Source organism: Danio aesculapii, chromosome 25 (genome assembly GCF_903798145.1).
Source record: "Danio aesculapii chromosome 25, fDanAes4.1, whole genome shotgun sequence".
NCBI classification, from domain to species: domain Eukaryota; kingdom Metazoa; phylum Chordata; class Actinopteri; order Cypriniformes; family Danionidae; genus Danio; species Danio aesculapii.
In genome coordinates, this window is record NC_079459.1 from 13,120,386 (window position 1) to 13,138,534 (window position 18,149).

The following is an 18,149-nucleotide window of genomic DNA, read 5'->3' on the forward strand; positions in this document are numbered from 1 at the left end:
TTCAACGTTGTTCTCAGGTTCAATGGCAAAGCAAATTTTTCTTCAAAATTATTTATTGCATTGTTTGTTGTGTTGTTTACAGTCAACAGACTGACTCCTGAAGCAGAATAAATGCAGGAAAAGACGTTTTCCATACTCATAATAACTAACTTGTTTACATTACACTTAAATTATTAAATTAAATTGACAGATCACATTGTAAATCAGTGAGCCTGTGAGGTTCATCTGCTAAACAGCCACAACTCCGAAAACGTTTAAAAAAAAAAATTGTTCACCCCAAAATAATTGTCATTATCCCTTCAATAAAAGCACAAGACCCTTACCTGACACTGTACATCTGACTGACCCTGCTCTGCCTGTTTCTCAATAATTTATTTCTCCTTTGTCTGTGATTGATATTGTGACATTAGTATTTTAATAAGTACCCCTTCCTAATGCCAAATTGCTTTGTGAACTTTTTGTACTTGGAGTTTAGGTGCACTGAAAAATGATCTTATGTCCATTTTCTCTAATACATGACTGCAAAGCAAGTTTATTTATACTGAAGCACATTTATTACACAATGGTAATTCAAAGTGCTTTACATAAAAAACACAAAACTATCATAAAAATAACCACAACAATAAAAACAAGGAATTAAAAAAGGTTAAATATTAAATTTTCAAATTAATTAATTCACTTAAAACAGAATAGATATTGATTATACAAAATGGGGTTACAATAATTGAGCACAGTGCTCATTTAGCAAATACACAGCTAAAACAATATGCTAATTGTGGTCGTTAATGTCAAGTTAACCTTATGCCAAGTCGTCACAAATGAAACAATGCATGGGAAACGGCTTTGGTGTGTTAAGTTGCTGACAACCCTCGGATGGGAGGGGACATGTCCCCCCCGAGATTTACCCCCATGATTAGGGAGTCGCATTCTGACGAAACGCATTCAATGGACTGGTTTAAAAAAAGACTAGTAGTTTACCTTGTTAAAATGAAGGATTTTTGCACTTTAAAGACCTGGTTGATGCACTTATTCAACTGGTAAAAAGAATGTGGAATGTTGGACACTTCACACACTCAACGGCCGCAGCGTTCCTGACGTAGCGGAAGGGGCGGCGGAGCTTTCGGGCACTGATGTTGGATTACTTATTTTGGATTATGAAAGCAAAATGCTCCTTCGAGAGTGATTATACCACCTCCCGATGGTGTATGCGGTTAAACTCATGGCAGGTGTTATTTAGTAGTTTTGGTCATTCATTTCAGTAATTTGACAACCATCAAATGTCATCTAGTAAACTTTTTGAGTTTACGCTTAGTAAAAAAACATTAATGTTCCATTTGGGACGACACTGCATAGATATACTATGCTGTTGAGTGTGTAAGTGCATAAGTACATAGTGTATAGTGTGCCATTTGGGATGCAGCTACTGTTAGTATTTTACTGTATTTTTGTCATCTAAATCCATTAATCCAACCTTTATGAGAATAAACAACTTGAATCAGATTCATTTAAAAATGTTACAAACACCAAGCTTTTGAAAAGTGGTGTATATGAAAAATAATAACAGTTAGAAAGGTTAGCTGAGGAGTTATATAATATCATATTTGTTTATTGACTAGTTTTGGACACTGCTATGAAAACTGATCAAAACCAAACCAACTTCTTGTGCCCCACATCTCAGAGTTTGGTCAAACTAAACACAATCGTACCTGGGTTAAATCCCAGACTGGCTTTGTGAAGCAGGCCACAGGTGTCTGTGTGCTGTTGTGGAGGAGGTTAAATAGAATTGTGAAAAGCTTGCGTGATAAATACACAAAGTAGAACCGTGAGAGTTGACTTCTGTGCAAAAAGCGAGTATCAAAAGTGTAAAGTTGAACAGCGCTACCTTGTGTACCAGGGTATTTCTGTTTTTCTTTAAACAACATATAATGTTAGGGAGTGAGTTTGCATGTTCACTTGGCTCAATGCCAGTGGAAAAAAGGTGTGAATGTCAAAAATGTCTTGGAAAACACATCGGCGATAGTGATAGAGATGAACATACCGGTCCACCTGAGGCTTAATGCAATATTACTTTATGTGAGTTAAAAGTAGAGGTGTTAACCTACACTCGTCTCATGGTTCAGTTATGATTATCATGCCATCAATTCAGTTTAATTTGATATCTTGGTGCATCATGGTGCATTGAGGATGCTTTCCATACATACTTTTATATTTTACTTCACAGCACAAAAATTCTTGCATTATAAATATATTTATATATTATTTGTTATACAATTTTATCCTTTAAATACACCATATTATCCCAGCTCAAATAGTTTTGTATAATTAGCACTCAGTGCACTCAGTGCTCTATACTTGCGGTGGTAGCCGGATTGAAACACACCATTTATCCACATTCCATAATTATATAACTATATGCGACAAACAAAACATGATTACATTTTTAACAATAATTTTATTTATTATTAATTTCAAGTTAAAAGGCAAACTTGAATGCCAACGCATTTTAGATTTAAAATAGCCAGCCTAATGACATCATCAAATGAATAAAATATACATAAGTTGAGAAATTAATGACAGAAAAAGTAATTACAGACAATATCTCTAAAAAGGATAATAATTACAAGATTAAAACGTGTCAATTATTTAAATAAGGCAAATGCGTTAACCATTACTAATGGTGTACATATATTTTGCAGCCAGTTTAGACAATTAACCATTGGTCATTTTGTCCTCTCAGAGTGTATAGTAAAGTTTTTCTGAGTTGCTTAGATTCAAAAATGATTAATTGAATGTTTCTCTCTCAGCTGCTTTATTGAATGTTTCTTGCAGTCAGCTGCAAAGCCAAGCGAAAGTAGGCTTAAGTAAAAAGGTAGCGCAAAAACGCATACGATTAACGAACAAAAGCAAAAGCCGAATCCCAGACATTTTAGAAAATTTAGAAACCCGCCCAAAAAGGCATGTCTCTGTGGGTCTGCAGAGCACGTGAGACTGTCTGTGGTAGTGTTGACATCTTGCGCACACACAAAACGAAATGGGTAAACAAGAGAGGTTTTTCCACTGCTTAATAGATCACGAATGTTTAGTTATTTTAGGAGGATACAATATAATGTAAAACGATTATAGTAATAGTAACAAAAAACGTATTTAGTAACGTCACTAAATATATTCTACCATTAAAATACCCGGGTGACGCACCCAAGTAAAGTCTATCTGTGGGAAGCACTGGCACTTTTTGTGTGTATTACAGTACCTCTTCTTGTTGAATCCCTGAATTCCTCCTCAATTGCATGTCGCTTTGGACAAAAACATCTGCTAAATGTAAATGTACAGTAGTGTAGGCAAGGGATGCAGATTTCTTTCATGAATGCTAATAAAACATGAGAACAGATTTATCATCATGCTGTCAGATTTATCATCATCGCATCTCATGGGACAGGCTGCTGGCAAGAGATGTACAGATGGAACATGCATAAACCATTTCATAACTATACAGACCTGAGTGAGTTAAATTGATAGTTCTAGGGATGTCATTTTAAGTCTCCAAATCCTTACTGTCATAATTGTTATAAATTCTTGGGTCAGTTAATTGTGGTGGTTGGCTGATTCTTTTGTTCTTGAATGTTCAGGTATCAGATAATGACTCAGGACCACCCACCCCTGCTCAGTCAGCGGGCATTGTTGGAGCTCTGATGGAGGTGATGCAGAAGAGGAGCAAAGCCATCCACTCCTCAGGTAAGTGCCTGTTTCAGACTCTCAGAGGTTTATCAAAAATTGCCACTCAAAGGCTACAAATTGGGTTTGTTTGTACCCTCTTTTGTATGGAATCCCATTTCTGCCAGAGGATAATCAAATGGAGATGAAAGTTTAAAATCCAGTTTAGAAATTGCTATTTTGGGCGGCACAGTGACTCAGTGGTTAGCACTATCACCTCACAGTAAGAAGGTCCCTGGTTTAAAACTTGGCTGGGCCAAGTATTTTTGTGTGGAGTTTACATGCTTTCCCCGTGTTCGTGTGGGTTTCCTCTGGGTGCACCAGTTTCCCCCACAGTTCAAAGACTATAAGTGAATTAGATGAACTAAATTGGTCATAGTGTATACGTGTGTGTGAATGTTTCATAAGGTCCCTTTTATTCTAATACGTTTTAGTTTTAAAATGCGTTTGTTTTGCTACAGTTACTCTTTCTGTGCACACTACCCCGTAGTTTTCGAGTGCTGAAAACGGTCCCTTTTATTCTAATACGTTTTAGTTTTAAAATGCGTTTGTTTTGCTACAGTTACTCTTTCTGTGCACACTACCCCGTAGTTTTCAAGTGCTGAAAACGGAGCATATTGAAGACGCTGAAGAGTCCATTTTGGTTTTAAAACGCTGCTACTCCGTATCCGCATGGATGGGGGAAAACGGACACATCGGAAAACGGAGGCGTGGCTGCAGACATTTGCTACCTGATTGGGGCTATTTCTTAATATTAAGTGTACAACGTTCAGTCCTGCATCCTTTCCTTGTAAGTTCAGACCTTGCAAGTTTGATATGGAAAACTCCCGATGACACGGCGGATAAATCTTTAAATGGAGCTGTAGCTACTTTATAACCTCATTCACATCACCCTAGCTACGTTGTTACACTGTCTTTACAATAAAATGAAAACATTATATAAGGAACAGCCTGTTTTCGTTTTGATATTAACAACTTAACAGACACCAAAATTGTTGAGGCTTTAAGTAGCTACATATTTAAATCTCGGTCATCTTCATTTTCATTGAATATCAATTTTAATAACTAAAAATGGCCATTATAAAAGTATATTGTATAATAAGTTTATACATTATAAGAAATAAAGGCATGCAATCCGTCAAATGTGCAGAATCCGTGTACATGGTTGCATAAATTAATATATTAACTTATCTTTGCGCTCAGGCAAAACACTTTATCTGGGAACAAGTGATAAATTCAAAAGACCAAGGAGTCATTAGATAAAGACAAGATGAATAAAATATCACATTTAACAACTATAGTGAGATGAGATCCTGCGGTAGATCCTTGATGAACAGTCTGACATAAGTTGCTCTCACCTGGGGTTTTGTACTCAAAGCACTCGCTGACTGCGCATGCCAGAATGTGTGTGGTCACGTGATGTGCGTTTTCAGTGGTATAGTGTGGATGGAGATCTATTCAAAAATGTTGGGTGAACCACCAGTGTGGACGTGGATCTTTTACGCTCCAAAACGCCATTTTAAAACTAAAACGTACTAGTGTAAATGGGGCCTAATACTGGATTGTGGCTGGAAGAGCATACACTGTCATACCATACGCTACCATCTAACATATGCCAGAATAGTTGGTGGTTCATTCCGCTGTGACGACCCCTGATAGTCAGGCACTAAGTCAAAGGAAAATTAATGAATGAATTTTATATAAGTTTATATCTTGAAGTACTGACTTTTTTTTTGTGAGATGTTTTTTCGCAATTACAAGTTTATTAGCTTTTTATTAACAGCTTATAAATTAATGACAAAACATCACATTTTTTAAAGTAATTGCAAGTTATGAACTGTGAGAATTATACTTTTCTTCCTGTGAAATGTTTTAAAACTTTAAAACATGTTTGGTGACTTTTATTTGGAGTTTTGATGTAAATCCTATAATGCTGCAATTCAAAGAAAGCCACTGCAAGTTATGAACTCATTGTGAGAATTATTTCATTTTTCTGAAATGTGTTTTTTCCTTTTTTTTTTTTTTTTTTTTATATTGCAGGTTAATTGGCTTTTTTACAGTTCTGAGTTGATTTTTACGGTGGCCGGGAAGTGCAAAACAATATTACAAAGTGTGAAACACTTTTATAAAGCTCAAGACAAATTTACGTTTTGAAAAACATTTTTACCTTTCATCATTATTAACAATTACATAGGAAAAACTATTTTACCAAGGACGAAACAAATTTACATTTTAGAAAAAAATTGACAAGACTTTTACCAGTCCTGAAACAAATTTGCAATGACAGATCCTTTACGGAAAGGTAATTTACCACACACCAGATGTGACGCGAAATGTACCACACGGGGTGACGCGGGGAAAAGTGTTGTTGTTGTTGTTGGTGGTGAGCACGGTAAATTCGTGTTGTGGAGTACATGGCATAAATGAAGTTTATGGTGACCAAACATGGACTGCGATCGAGGGATGTTTTGCCCGTTTTGTGGCAAACACAAGAGCAGCTTAACGCGGTTTTGCTTTTCGTGTCGTCATTGTTTGGAGTTCCTAAAAGACGTGGACCTGACGGAAACACCAGACATACAGCATCAATGTGTTCAATATTTTAACAAGGGCCACTCGTACGCTGTAATCATGGACATGATGTCAAGTCTACATGGTGTAAACATCGGATTGAAGACTCTTAAAAGGAAACTGAATAAAGCCGGAGTTACGGTTTAACTGGTGCCCGTGTTAACTGGTGCCCCTTTCCAGGTGTAAACTATTCACGTTTGCAGATTCGTCACACTTTCTGAGCAACAAAACATGCCCATACCAAATTAATATTCTTATTACTTGCTGTCAGTGTCATTGTAAACATTATTGATTTTAATATTTGTGTGGCAGAACAGTATATAACCAAATTAATGTAAAGAAATAATTATAATTGACATGTCATCAACTGGATTCGAACCCAAGTCAAAAGGTTCAGCACGAGTGTCAATGGACCTATCTAACTGAGCTATTCAGTACTACATGTTGAAGCCAGTTTTGATATTTTTATCAGTCAACATATGCTGTGCTTTGTTTCTATGTACATGCGTTTACATGTTTCCACATACTCTCATGCTGATATTTTCTCATAATAGCTCTAAATGGCAAAACGATGTTTTATCGCAGTTGGTCAAACCATGATTTTTTAAAGTTGTAGACTCATGTTAACCTGTGTCTACAAAGTCACACACGAGCTGATATTTTCCGGTGTGTGTGGTACATTTCGTGTCACTTCCGGTGTGTTCCCTTTCCGTAAAAAATCTTTAAGTTTTTATTTGTTTCAGGACTGGTAAAATTGTTTTGAGTCTTGTCAATTTTTTTCTAAAATGTAAATTTGTTTCGTCCTTGGTAAAATAGTTTTTCCTATGTAATTGTTAATAATGATGATAGGTAAAAATGTAAATTTGTCTCGAGCTTTATAAAAGTTTCACACTTTGTAATGTTGTTTTGCACTTCCCGGCCACTGTAGATTGTAGTATTTTCCTGTGAAATGTTTTGTAACTTTTTTGTAATTGCGAGTTTATTGGATTTTTTGACAGTTTTATTTAAAAAGTTGCAACTTAGAAAAGTCACTGTGAGTTATAATTTTTTGTTAGATGTGAATTCAGAATTGTAAGAGAAAAGTCTGAATCCTCTTACAATTCAGAATTTGTCCTTTTCTTTACTTTTTTCTGTTATTTATGATTTGCGATTATTTCTTGTGCAGTGGTTTCTCGCTATAACGCGGTTTACTTTTCGTGGCTTTGCAATTTCACATTTTTTTTTAATGCAATTTGACATGCTTTTTTTCTGCAGTCTATTGTGTTCTGCGTCCTGATTAGCACATTGTGTTCTGCGTCCTGACTGGCTGTAGACCATTGTCAATCAATCTCCTCCGTGCCATATCTCCTGTACAGTACAGAATACGTTCAGCTTGCCAAATTTACATAAATCTTTGATTGATGGCAGTGTGACTCTGAAGTGCTGGACTGTATGTTTGCAAGTTTTGCAATACTGACGAAACATTCTGCACTGTCGAAGACACCTGTGGTAGCACCCAAAAGGCAAAAGAAGATGCTAACCATCGCACAAAATGTTTAACTTCTGGAAATGCTAAAGAAAGGTAGAATTTACACGCGATTACGGAATAACTAAACGGAATAAAATAAAGATTTTTGGTTTCATTCTATAATACTGGACTTATTTTTCTATGGAGGTTTGAACTTTAAGAGTGCTTAACCTAGAGAAAAGTGTAAAAATGTTAATGCCCATCTGAGAAAAGTGTATAAAGTGTGTAGTGAGGGGTTTTACAGCCTTAAAACATATAATAATTGTAAAAAAATAAAGCTGACTACTTCGTCGCTTTCACATATTGCAGGTTTTTTTTTTTTTTTTTGAATGTAAAGGCTGATTTATACTTCTGCATCAATTGATTTGCTTGACCCACAGCGCCTGCCTTGAGTGTAGACATGCATTTATACTTCTGTGTGCTGTTTGTGCTGCTCTGCAATAACACTTCTGAAACGCTAACTGGCAGTAGGTTTTTATGTTCCTCTGCGTCGAGTTTTTTGCTTGTGTTTTGTTTTTTTCTGAACTCTACAAGTAGCTAAAACTCGCTCGTTCAGAGTCTGGAACCGGCAGACGTGCAACAACTTTAATCATAAGGTAAACACAAGACAAAAGTTTCCATCTGGAGCTCCTTCACGGGAGTTCACACTTGTAAACACTCGCTCCATCTGGCTCGCGGCTCTCAGTGCCGCCCACACTCGTCACAGCTACCAAGCCGACCAGTCACAGAGCTTGTGCTACGCGTCGTTGCGACGTAGTTACATTGTGTAGATTTGTGTAGTTACATTTTTTTGAGATGCGTCGCCGTCAGCCACAGCGAGGGCTATACGACCGCACGCAGGAGCATACATATATGCTTGACGCAGAAGTATAAATCAGCCTGAACACCCGCGAATAATGATGGACCACTGTACTTGCAATTTTACAGGCTTATTACTAAAACTGAAGTATTATTACCAGTTGTGAGATTTGTATTTTATTATTTTATTTTTACAATTTAGAGTTTCAATTTTGCTGTTATGTGATATAGCATAGGTCTGGTTTAAAACTTGAGTTTTGAGGAATATGTTGTTGTCATTAATTAATAAGTTGTTTACATTGGACATGCATCTTTTTTTGGTTTTTCAGATGAAGATGAGGATGATGACGAAGATGAAGACTTCGAGGACGATGACGAATGGGATGATTAATCCCCCAACACTAACCCAACCCAGTAGAGTAAATGATACTAAATTCTCACTTCCCCAAATTTTACTATCATTCTGTGCATTTTTTTTTCCCAAATCGCTGTATATTTTTGTTGCCTTTTTTTTTCTTTTTCTTTTTTTTTTAATAATCTGTGCAATACCTCATGTAATCTGTAAAGTATTGTCATTTATCCTCTGTAAAATAATCTCCTGGAATAACCAAGTGAAGATTTATGCCAGGAATTCATGATTTGTTGACCTGAATGTTTTTTGTTTCCCTGCGAGTGGGGAAAGGGAGATGGACGGGACGCTCCACGTCCTTATTAATTGTTGATTAATGATTTAGATAACACTATTTTCATACCCTACTTTTCTGTACCTTCGATTTTCTTATTCAAATCCTAGTTTAGCATTCTTAGATTTGGTAAGAGGTTCTCCTATCAGAATATGTATGTCCCCTGTATTGTTTCCCTTGTAAATGTACACCAGGCTGATATATTGAGGCTATATATATTTTTGCACGAATAACAAAAGAAAAAGGAAATTCACTGCAGGAAAGAGAACACATTGGCTGAACTCAAAATGTGATTTCTGTGGTAATCACGAACAGCGTCACACTACATTGCACGTCACAAAGTAGACAGTTTGGAGTTTTTAAAATCACTTTATTAACGAGAAAATAATAGAGGGTAGATTCCAACTGGCAAAGCCATGAGTACAGCTTGCTCTTAAATGTGAAAGCCATCAGTTCACACAAATATAGAATTTCCTGTCATATCAAGTAAATATGAGAAGAAAAAAGCACTTCACAAAATGCAATTTAAAGTTCCGTTTGTTACACGCTTTTACAGGTCAATGTTTATCTGACAGCTACATTTAAGGTCAAAAAATACATAAGAGGCAAACCTTTGTGTACAATTAATGCTGGTTTAACAGTATTGTTTGTCTGGACTGAATTTGCTGTCCTTGTCCTATAAGGATAGTTCTGAAATAAATTGTAAAATTGACATCAGATCTTACAAGAGGAGTGGAATGTGGAGAGAGAACACTAAATTCTATACTTAAATAAATGGTAATATTTACAAACCTGAGATTTGGTGGTTTTCTTTTTAGTAATAACATTTACAAATTTACATGTCAATTTAAAGGGCCATGAAACCGCCCCTGTCAGGAAAGTGGGTGAGTCCAACTTTGTTTAGGTGGGAGTGTTGAGTGGCAAAAGAGGGAAGGGTTTGCATGAAAAGGGGAGTTTCATTACATGCACGCACTGATTTTCACAGAGACAACACGGACGCAGGGGAGATAAACAGTGCAGTGGTGGATTTAGGCATGGGCGATGTGGGCATTCGCCCAGAAGTTCATTTTCCAAACCGCGACATAACTCATGGCTGAACTATTAGAGTATAATGCATCATTTGGGAACAATGTAGTGACAAGTGTTTCCCCAAAACCGTAGTCTCTCTGTCGCAGATCCATTATTTGAACCACGTTAGTTATAGCGTAAAAAATAAAGACGCTCTAAACGAGGCAGAGTAACAACTTTAGAGAAAATGCCCATAATTTTATGCATAAAGTTATATTGTTTTACACGCACACGCACTTACAAAAATCTAATAATAGTTTTGGTAAAAACATGCACTCGTTTTCTATATTAACTGAAATATATGTAAACGGCACATATGGGGCCAGTGTTTTCTTTACAAATATAATTGAGAATAGTATTATTGAGAATTCTATGCTAAAACATAAAACCACTTAGCTAAAACGTATTTTAATCTCATATGTAAATTATATAAATTGTTGATGGTTGTAATCTACAGGCTATTTATTAAGAAAAGTAATAATATTCATAATAATAATTATTATTATCATTATTATTATTTTAATGTTAAGTAGGATTTTTTAAAATACTTTTTACTTTTTTATAATTGCAAGTATACTTTTACAATTTGACACATTCAAACCACTGCAGAAATGTTCTAACCACTAAGCCCATGTCATATACAGTAGGCTATAGACACATTTCTTAATAAATAGCCTACTATAAATATAAACCAATAATGTATGCCATATATTTTGTTCTCACAAGTTTTGGAGAAATAACGTAAATTCCGCTTTTAAATAATAGGTCACCTATAGCTTTCGTCATGAGCCACGGCTGTTAAAATGAGATAAATGTTTTCAAAGTGCACTGCGAAAGGAGCACAATTGTCAATATGAAGATCGCTAAAACTGAACTATAAAAATACTTAAAAATAAATTACAGCTAAGAAAGATGACTTTAATGTTTGTTTTTTCCAAATGTTGGAACATTCGAAAGGAATAGGGCTTGGGAAGGAAATGTAACTCTGCCTCTAACTACAGCTGTAGATGTGTAGTTGCAATCGTAAAAATTTGCGCCGTAGTTTGCGAATGTTCGTTGGAACGATGGATTTGGGGAAACGCCAAATCAACAAACTATGTTTGTAACGACAGAACTTGTGATCTTAGTTGGCTAACGATGCTTTTAGGAAATGCACCCCAAGGCGGCATCTTCCTAGGGGCGGCATGGAGATGTAGACGAGTAGCAAATCTGGATTTCCAGATGCAAAAAGCTCTCAGGTAAAAAAAAAATTTCATTACAAACATATTTTTGTCGCATTTTAGCAGACCACTGTAATCCACAAATGTGGGCCCGCATACCAGCTGTGCTCTCATCATGGAAAAATGGAAACAAAACCTTTGTTGCGGCACATTTATAAATGCAACACTGACGTCCCATGTCTCCGAACAATTCTTCTTCTTCCACTTGTTTTAGTTATGGTTGGCAACACAACGTTGCGTCACTCTGCCGTCTGAATACTGTAACAAGTAAAAACAGTCTTCAAAGCTACGTCACGCATAATAATGAAGTTACATTCACAACAGAGTGCGCTGATTGGTTCTAACCAAGTCTTTGTCATCAATTAATGATGGAATCTCAAAGATGTCACGTTGTACCAGCCGGTACAGACATCCAATCTCCAGGCTGGAATTTACACACATCACATGGTTTCTTTTCATACCGGGAGCACGAATTTACTCGAAATAATGCAAAAAAACTATTTTCACTTTTTTGTGAAATATTTGTGCCTAATGGTGTTTTTAGCAACGTGGGACATATGACTGTCAACATCTCAAAAAATGTGTTTTGGTGCTTCGTGACCCTTTTAATACTAGCTTTACTAAATTGTGTGTATTATAAATGTGTGTAAAAAATAACCTAGGTCAAATTCAGAAGCATGCTGAAGTTTTCATTTGTGTTATACATATTAATTAACTGAGAGGTTTTGTACCTGCAAGATGGGAGGGGAAAGGGAGGGAAATGCTGGTCATTTAAGTGTTGATACAAAATAAATATTGTCAGATACATGGAGCAAAATCCACAATGTATACAAAAGTTATCTGACAGAGTCTTCTGGAGTTGAAATAGCATTTAAGGAGAAAAAGAAATGGTATGAGCCCCTCAGTTAAAATATTATTTTTTAAACAGATTGGCATGTAGATTAAAACTAAGAGACCTAGTTAGTGCATCAAAACAGAAATATCTACATATTAAATTCGTACTAGAATATAAATGTTTTCCACTGTGTGGGTAATGAGTTCATGCTAACTGGAATGCCCTCAGTCAGAACACAAACACTGAATGAATCCTCCAATTCTTGGTATGAAATAGGTAATTATTGCTTAAAGTTTCTCAAGAGGCCTGTTTTGGCAGGGTTGGTGTTCACCAGAATGTTAGTTTGGAAGTTCCAATCTTGTCGTTTTGAGCGAGTTACAATCTTGGGCACTGTTTTGTTTTCCTTGGCTGCTTGTGATGTCCTGGCCAAATGCTCAACTTTTTACCCTTCGTAGTGAACCAATGTTGCTGCCACGAATTGCTGCCAGTAGATCATCACGGGTTGACCCCTCCGGACAATTTAGGTCATCCTTTCTCTTTGAATGTTCTAGTTTATCATTATGAAGATATTTCTTGCCATGCTTGTCCCCAGTGAGATTGTGCTTTTTATTTGAATTAGCCTGGATTCGACCCACATTTTCTGTTTCTTTTCGTTGCTTGACCATTTCAGCTATTTGCCTCGTTGGCACATTCATCACACCATTTGGTTGATTATGAGGTGGTTGTGGCAAATGAGAAGAGACCAAGTGCTTGTTCCCTTGGGTTGTGTGCTTGTCTGTTGAAATCTGAAATTGAAATGACTGCAAATTGTCCACAGTATCCCATGACTTTATTTGTTCTTCACTTTTGTCTTTTTCTCTTCTTTCTTGGAGCCGCTTTTGCCTGTGGCGGTCCTGATTGCGGGTTAATATACCAGTTGCACTCATCCTTGGGCCAGCTAACTCAAAATGGTATCCTAATTTCAGTAGGGTGGTGTTGTCCTTTAGCAGTTTCACCATTTCCATCTCCACTTGGCCTCCACAGATGTGTCGCTGGTTGTGGAATCGGAGCTCAATCAGTGTGTTGTTATACTGAAGTGACTTAATCAAAGCCAAGATACCTTTGCCTGAAATGAAGTTGGACTCAACATTAAGTATGGTAATGCTACAGTTCGTCTTCAGCATTTTGGCCAAGGCCAAAGCTACTTGATCATCTGCATGGGTGTTGGCAAGGTTGAAAACCTCAACATGAGTGTTAGAGGTTAAGGCATCAGCAAAGCTCACCAAAACACCTTGGGATATGTTTTCAACATTGTTAAGGTTGACTTCACTCAAGGAAGTGGCATTGCTCAATATGTGCTCTAAGGTCTTATCGATATCAGTGGGGTTACAACTTGGCCGGTCCAGTGTAGCAGAATAGTGGGAGGCATCATTATATTTCAGAGCGCTCTTGCTATCTAATCGTGATAGCTCCACAGAATTCCATTTGTTTGACCTAGCTTGCTTCACCCTGTCATCCCCCTTTTGTTGCTCTCCCTTCTCTTTATTATCCTCCGGCTCTTCACTGGCACATTCCTCTTCGCACTTATCTGTCTGGCACTCATCCATGCTGTCCTGTGTGTCGCCATAGAAAGAAAAACAAGGTTTAGCATTGGCATACCTCAAGAAAGGAAGCTTAATTATGAAAAATTATGAATCACCAGCTGAGACAGCTGCACAAGCAATAACTATTCTGTGGAGGCTTTGTTGCAGTTACTTGGTGCACTAAATTGAAGATAGTAACATTTTAATTAGATTGTCTTATTGCAGTGATTTTAGAAATCAAATCAAGAACATCTGATTGACTCAATGTTTATAAAGCAATATAACAATGATTATTCCTACCCTACGGGTGAGAAACTCTGAAGGAAGAAAATGTTTTTAGGAGTACTACAAACTTTGGGGCTGGTTTGTCACAGCAGGCTGAAAGGAAACTTTTTAGGAAAGTGTCATTCCAGGAGCAGATTTGGACATCCCTGCATTTAGTGGACTGCCTTAGAGCAATTCTTCTCAACCTTAATCCTCATGATCCCCTGCTGTGTTTCCATCTATGGCTTGTCTAACCTGACTGATTTAGATAGAGAGCTCCATAAAGGGCTGTTCCGGTTGACATGTTCACTAGATCAGTGTTTTTCAACCACCTTCCTGGAGGACCACCAGCTCTTCACGTTTTCCTTGTCCCCATAACCAAGCACACCTAATTCAGATCATAAGCTCATCAACATAGAGTGCAAGACAGAAATGGGTGTAACAGACAAAGGAAACATCCAGTGTTGGTGACCTTTCAGAAACGTGGTTGAGAAACACTGCACTAGATAGTATTTACTACTCTCTACCCCTGGCCCTGCATGAGAACACAGCTGAACTTCGTTTACTTCATTTAAAAACAAATGTTTGCTGCATCTTTAGATGAAACTTGTTACAGAAGTGTGAAGGCTGACTTATACTTAATGCGTCTGCTAGTTCGCTTGAGTGCCCAGCGAATGTGGTGTCATCTTGGTATTTGCGAAGGTTCGCTTTTGGTGCGTGCGACATGATTCTGTCTGGCGGAGTGCACAACTTTTTCTGATATGTTGCTGCATTATATTTGAGTTGAATATAAACAATTTATTTGGGCTAAATTTAAACGAACAAAGTAAGTTGAACATTGCTCAATTTAATTTGTTTGTTTAAATTCAACACAAATAAATTGTTTGCAACAGTTTTGCATGCAACACTTTTTTCAGTGTAGAAATTGCAACAGCAGTGGGAAAGGAAGAAAGTTTACCTTTCTTAAAAAAAAACCCTTTAAAACTTTTAGTATTTAAGTATACTTTTTTTAGCTTTTATTCTTGCCGTAATTTTTTTTAGAGCAACCCATGTTCTGTTTTTGATATTTTAAAAAACTTTAATGGGTAGAACTGTCCGAGATATGAAAAAAGCAAGTGATGCTTCAAAGTTTGATTGACAAAAAAAAAAAAAAAAAAAACCTTGAACGGTTGTAAAAATCTTTATAATCCAATAAAATAATTATTAAAAAAATTTATTAAATCTTGAATGATATTAATGATATGACGAAGTTTGGGAAACTTCCTACTTCAATGTTTATCTGTCTGATTTTACGGTGTTTCTTTTGTCCACCCCCTGTTGTTTAACGTGTCAAGTATGTATAAAAGCCTTGTCCATTTTGTGAGGTGTGCACGCAGTCAGTGGAGGTGCGCGACGTGGTGCCAGGCGAAAGTATAAATCAGCCTTGAAGGCTTATTTAACCATAATCATGAGATTTGCCTAGAAGTTAAGTCTTGTGCATTTTAATACCCTTTGAACTGAATATGGTTCTTTCAAACTGGAGTCATGGCAAAATATCCTTTGATATCCACCTTGCAGGGTCCTTACATTGTACTGTTAAAAAAAATGTTGACTCAACTTAAAATTGTAAGAATCAGGGTGGGGCCAAGAAGGAGCACTTACTCTGATCCCCCGGGCTCTGCATGAGTTGGGAAAATTTCAAATTGAACTGAAGCAAACGATTACAATTGGCTTAAGATTGGCAAGGACAAATCAGCAAATGTGTCAACCAGCAGAACCTGGGAATAAATAAAAATAAATAAATAAAACTTAAAATTGTAAGGCAACTTGCTGCACAGCTTTTTTTTTTTTTTTTTGAGTTGACTCAACTTTTAACCCAAATACTGCCTACTAATACTAAACTAGACTTGAATCAAGTTGAGTCACTCAAAAAGCTGTCCATCAAGTTGTTGTTTTTTTACAGTGCAGTATTGAAAGTAGACTTTAGCTTTGACCCTAATTAAACCCACTGATTGGTTTATTTGACAATGTGTTGGTTTATTTGACAAAAAAAAAATGGTACAAGACTTTCAATGGAGTGGTACGCAAGGTAAAAAGGTGCCAGTACACTGTATGTAACCTTAAAGTATTAATTTCTACCATTTAGAGATCAATGAGATAGAATGAAATACATTTTAGCTCTTGTATGTTAGAGCCAGTGTTAATTTCGTTGACAGTTTTTGTCATAATTTTCGTGACTAACAAGTTTTTACTGATGAAAACTAAATAAAAATTAAGTGATGATGAAAATAAACTATAATAAAAATAACTAATAAAAATATACTGACATTTTTTGGACAATATCCAATCAGAAATATTCTTGGTGTGTGATGCGCACACACACACACACATTTAAAAAGTAACTGGTCCACAGTATATGTGGCATGCGATTACATCATCTTCTATAGGGGTGTCTGTCTGTCAGGATTAAACTATAATAAAATGACAACAGCTGAGAGAAAAAGAAGATTCACGTTGGTGTTAAGACAAAAAGACCGTAAACCATATGGGGTCAGAAATAACTGATAAAAACAACAAATCTAAAACTCATGAAACTAACTGTGGTTCTTATTTTGTGGGTCTTGTTTATTTAAAACACCTAAATCAGATTACAATGTTGTTAGCATAGAGCATAGAATGTAAGAAACATTGCACACCCTACCTTTAGCAATCTTTCAGTCTCGTCCTCCCAGTACTTCAGCAATGATTCTCTGCAAAATGTTCCCTTTGACTTTTTGGTTGTCTGGTCTTCTTGCCGTAGCCCAATGGGTATGTTCTCATCAGGTTCCATTTCAGCCATTACTTTCTCTAGCTCCTGGAGCTCCTCGCTGGTAAGTGAGGCCAAAAGTTCATCTTCATCAATCTCTTCATACTTGCCAAGCCCTTTTCTATACCCGGAGGTGCTCATAGTTGTAACTCTATATATCCTTTGTGAGATTGAAGTTTTATTCTGCCTTCACCAATACTTGTATGGTGAATAGTCTCCTGTGCAGACGTGAGTGTGTGTACTGTTAGTCTAATCTGGGTAGCTGGTGGAGCAATTTAAGGGGAGGGTACAAAATTGAGAAACACAAAAATCTGCATATGATGGTGTCTCTCAATGAGGAAACAGAGATTACAGGAAAAATATTAATTTATTTAGTGCTAATGAGACTTGTTGGTTCAATTATACAAAAACTGCCCATGGGGAAATCAGCTAAACTAATCTAATTTTCTCAAGATGATAATGGTGTGTTTAACAGCTGTTAGCATCTTAATTCCTTAAGTTTTTAATATCTTGGTTTAAAAAGAAAAACCTATTTACATTTATAGAGCAAGGTGTTTGTAATGCAGCGCCAATGGGCAGGATAGTAAATCTGATGTTGTTCTGTTATCTGGCTGCATGCTGTTATTGATCTCACACATTTACTTATTTATTTTATTTAAATTTTTGAAAGTCGTGAAAACAATATAAAAAGCAACAACTATAAAGACAGAAAAGAAAAAGTAAACAAAAAAAGACAAATATTTAAAAACCACTGTTACATCACTTCCTCTAGTTTTATACATAGGTTAACAATGATACTATAGGCCAATGGGCACAATATGGTGATCTTGGAAACAATGAAAGGGTCCTACCTTTAAACTGTTATCCTTGACATCTGACAGATAATTTTAAAAGGGGTTTCCATGTGGCTTCGAAGCCATGCTATCAGAAAGATTGTGTCGAAAGCCAGGATTCAAAAAGTGGTTTTGATGCCTTTTTCCATAGACGAAGAATAATCTTTTTACTTGGTAACTTGGTTTTTACCATTTTAACCATGGTAGACCAACCAAAAACAGCGATTGCTGGATCAGGGCAAGGTCACAAGAATAAGCCTTAGAATAGAATATGAAAATTTCGCTACAAAACTTATAAAGTTTGAACATGATCAA

At 36.4% G+C, this 18,149-nt stretch overlaps 2 protein-coding genes across 4 annotated transcripts in view; one reads left to right on the top strand and one right to left on the bottom strand.

The window, feature by feature from the left end:
• The window catches only part of wasla (WASP like actin nucleation promoting factor a), a 64,571-nt gene extending 54,508 nt beyond the window's left edge, over positions 1–10,063 (top strand). For all 3 annotated transcript variants that reach the window (XM_056451605.1, XM_056451607.1, XM_056451608.1), the window contains 2 exons: positions 3,627–3,732; positions 8,914–10,063. In XM_056451605.1, coding sequence (XP_056307580.1) covers positions 3,627–3,732; positions 8,914–8,975 — 168 coding nt within the window. In that variant the 3' untranslated portion in view covers positions 8,976–10,063. The remainder of the gene's footprint in view (positions 1–3,626; positions 3,733–8,913) is intronic.
• Positions 10,064–12,461: 2,398 nt separating this feature from the next.
• lmod2a (leiomodin 2 (cardiac) a) lies at positions 12,462–17,142 on the bottom strand. Its single transcript, XM_056452162.1, has 2 exons — positions 16,897–17,142; positions 12,462–13,982 (listed from the first exon to the last, which is right to left on the bottom strand). Exons 1-2 carry the CDS (start codon positions 17,140–17,142, stop codon positions 12,825–12,827), a joined length of 1,404 nt encoding a protein of 467 aa, XP_056308137.1. The 3' UTR covers positions 12,462–12,824.
• Between the last annotated feature and the right edge of the window lie 1,007 nt (positions 17,143–18,149).

What these genes read in the sequence shown, in the direction of transcription:
- lmod2a (XM_056452162.1), bottom strand. Translation starts at nt 17,142, where the DNA reads ATGAGCACCTCCGGGTATAGAAAAGGGCTTGGCAAGTATGAAGAGATT. An exon ending in AGACTGAAAGATTGCTAAAG is followed by an intron (nt 13,983 to 16,896) that starts GTAGGGTGTGCA and finishes GGCGACACACAG; the next exon opens with GACAGCATGGATGAGTGCCA.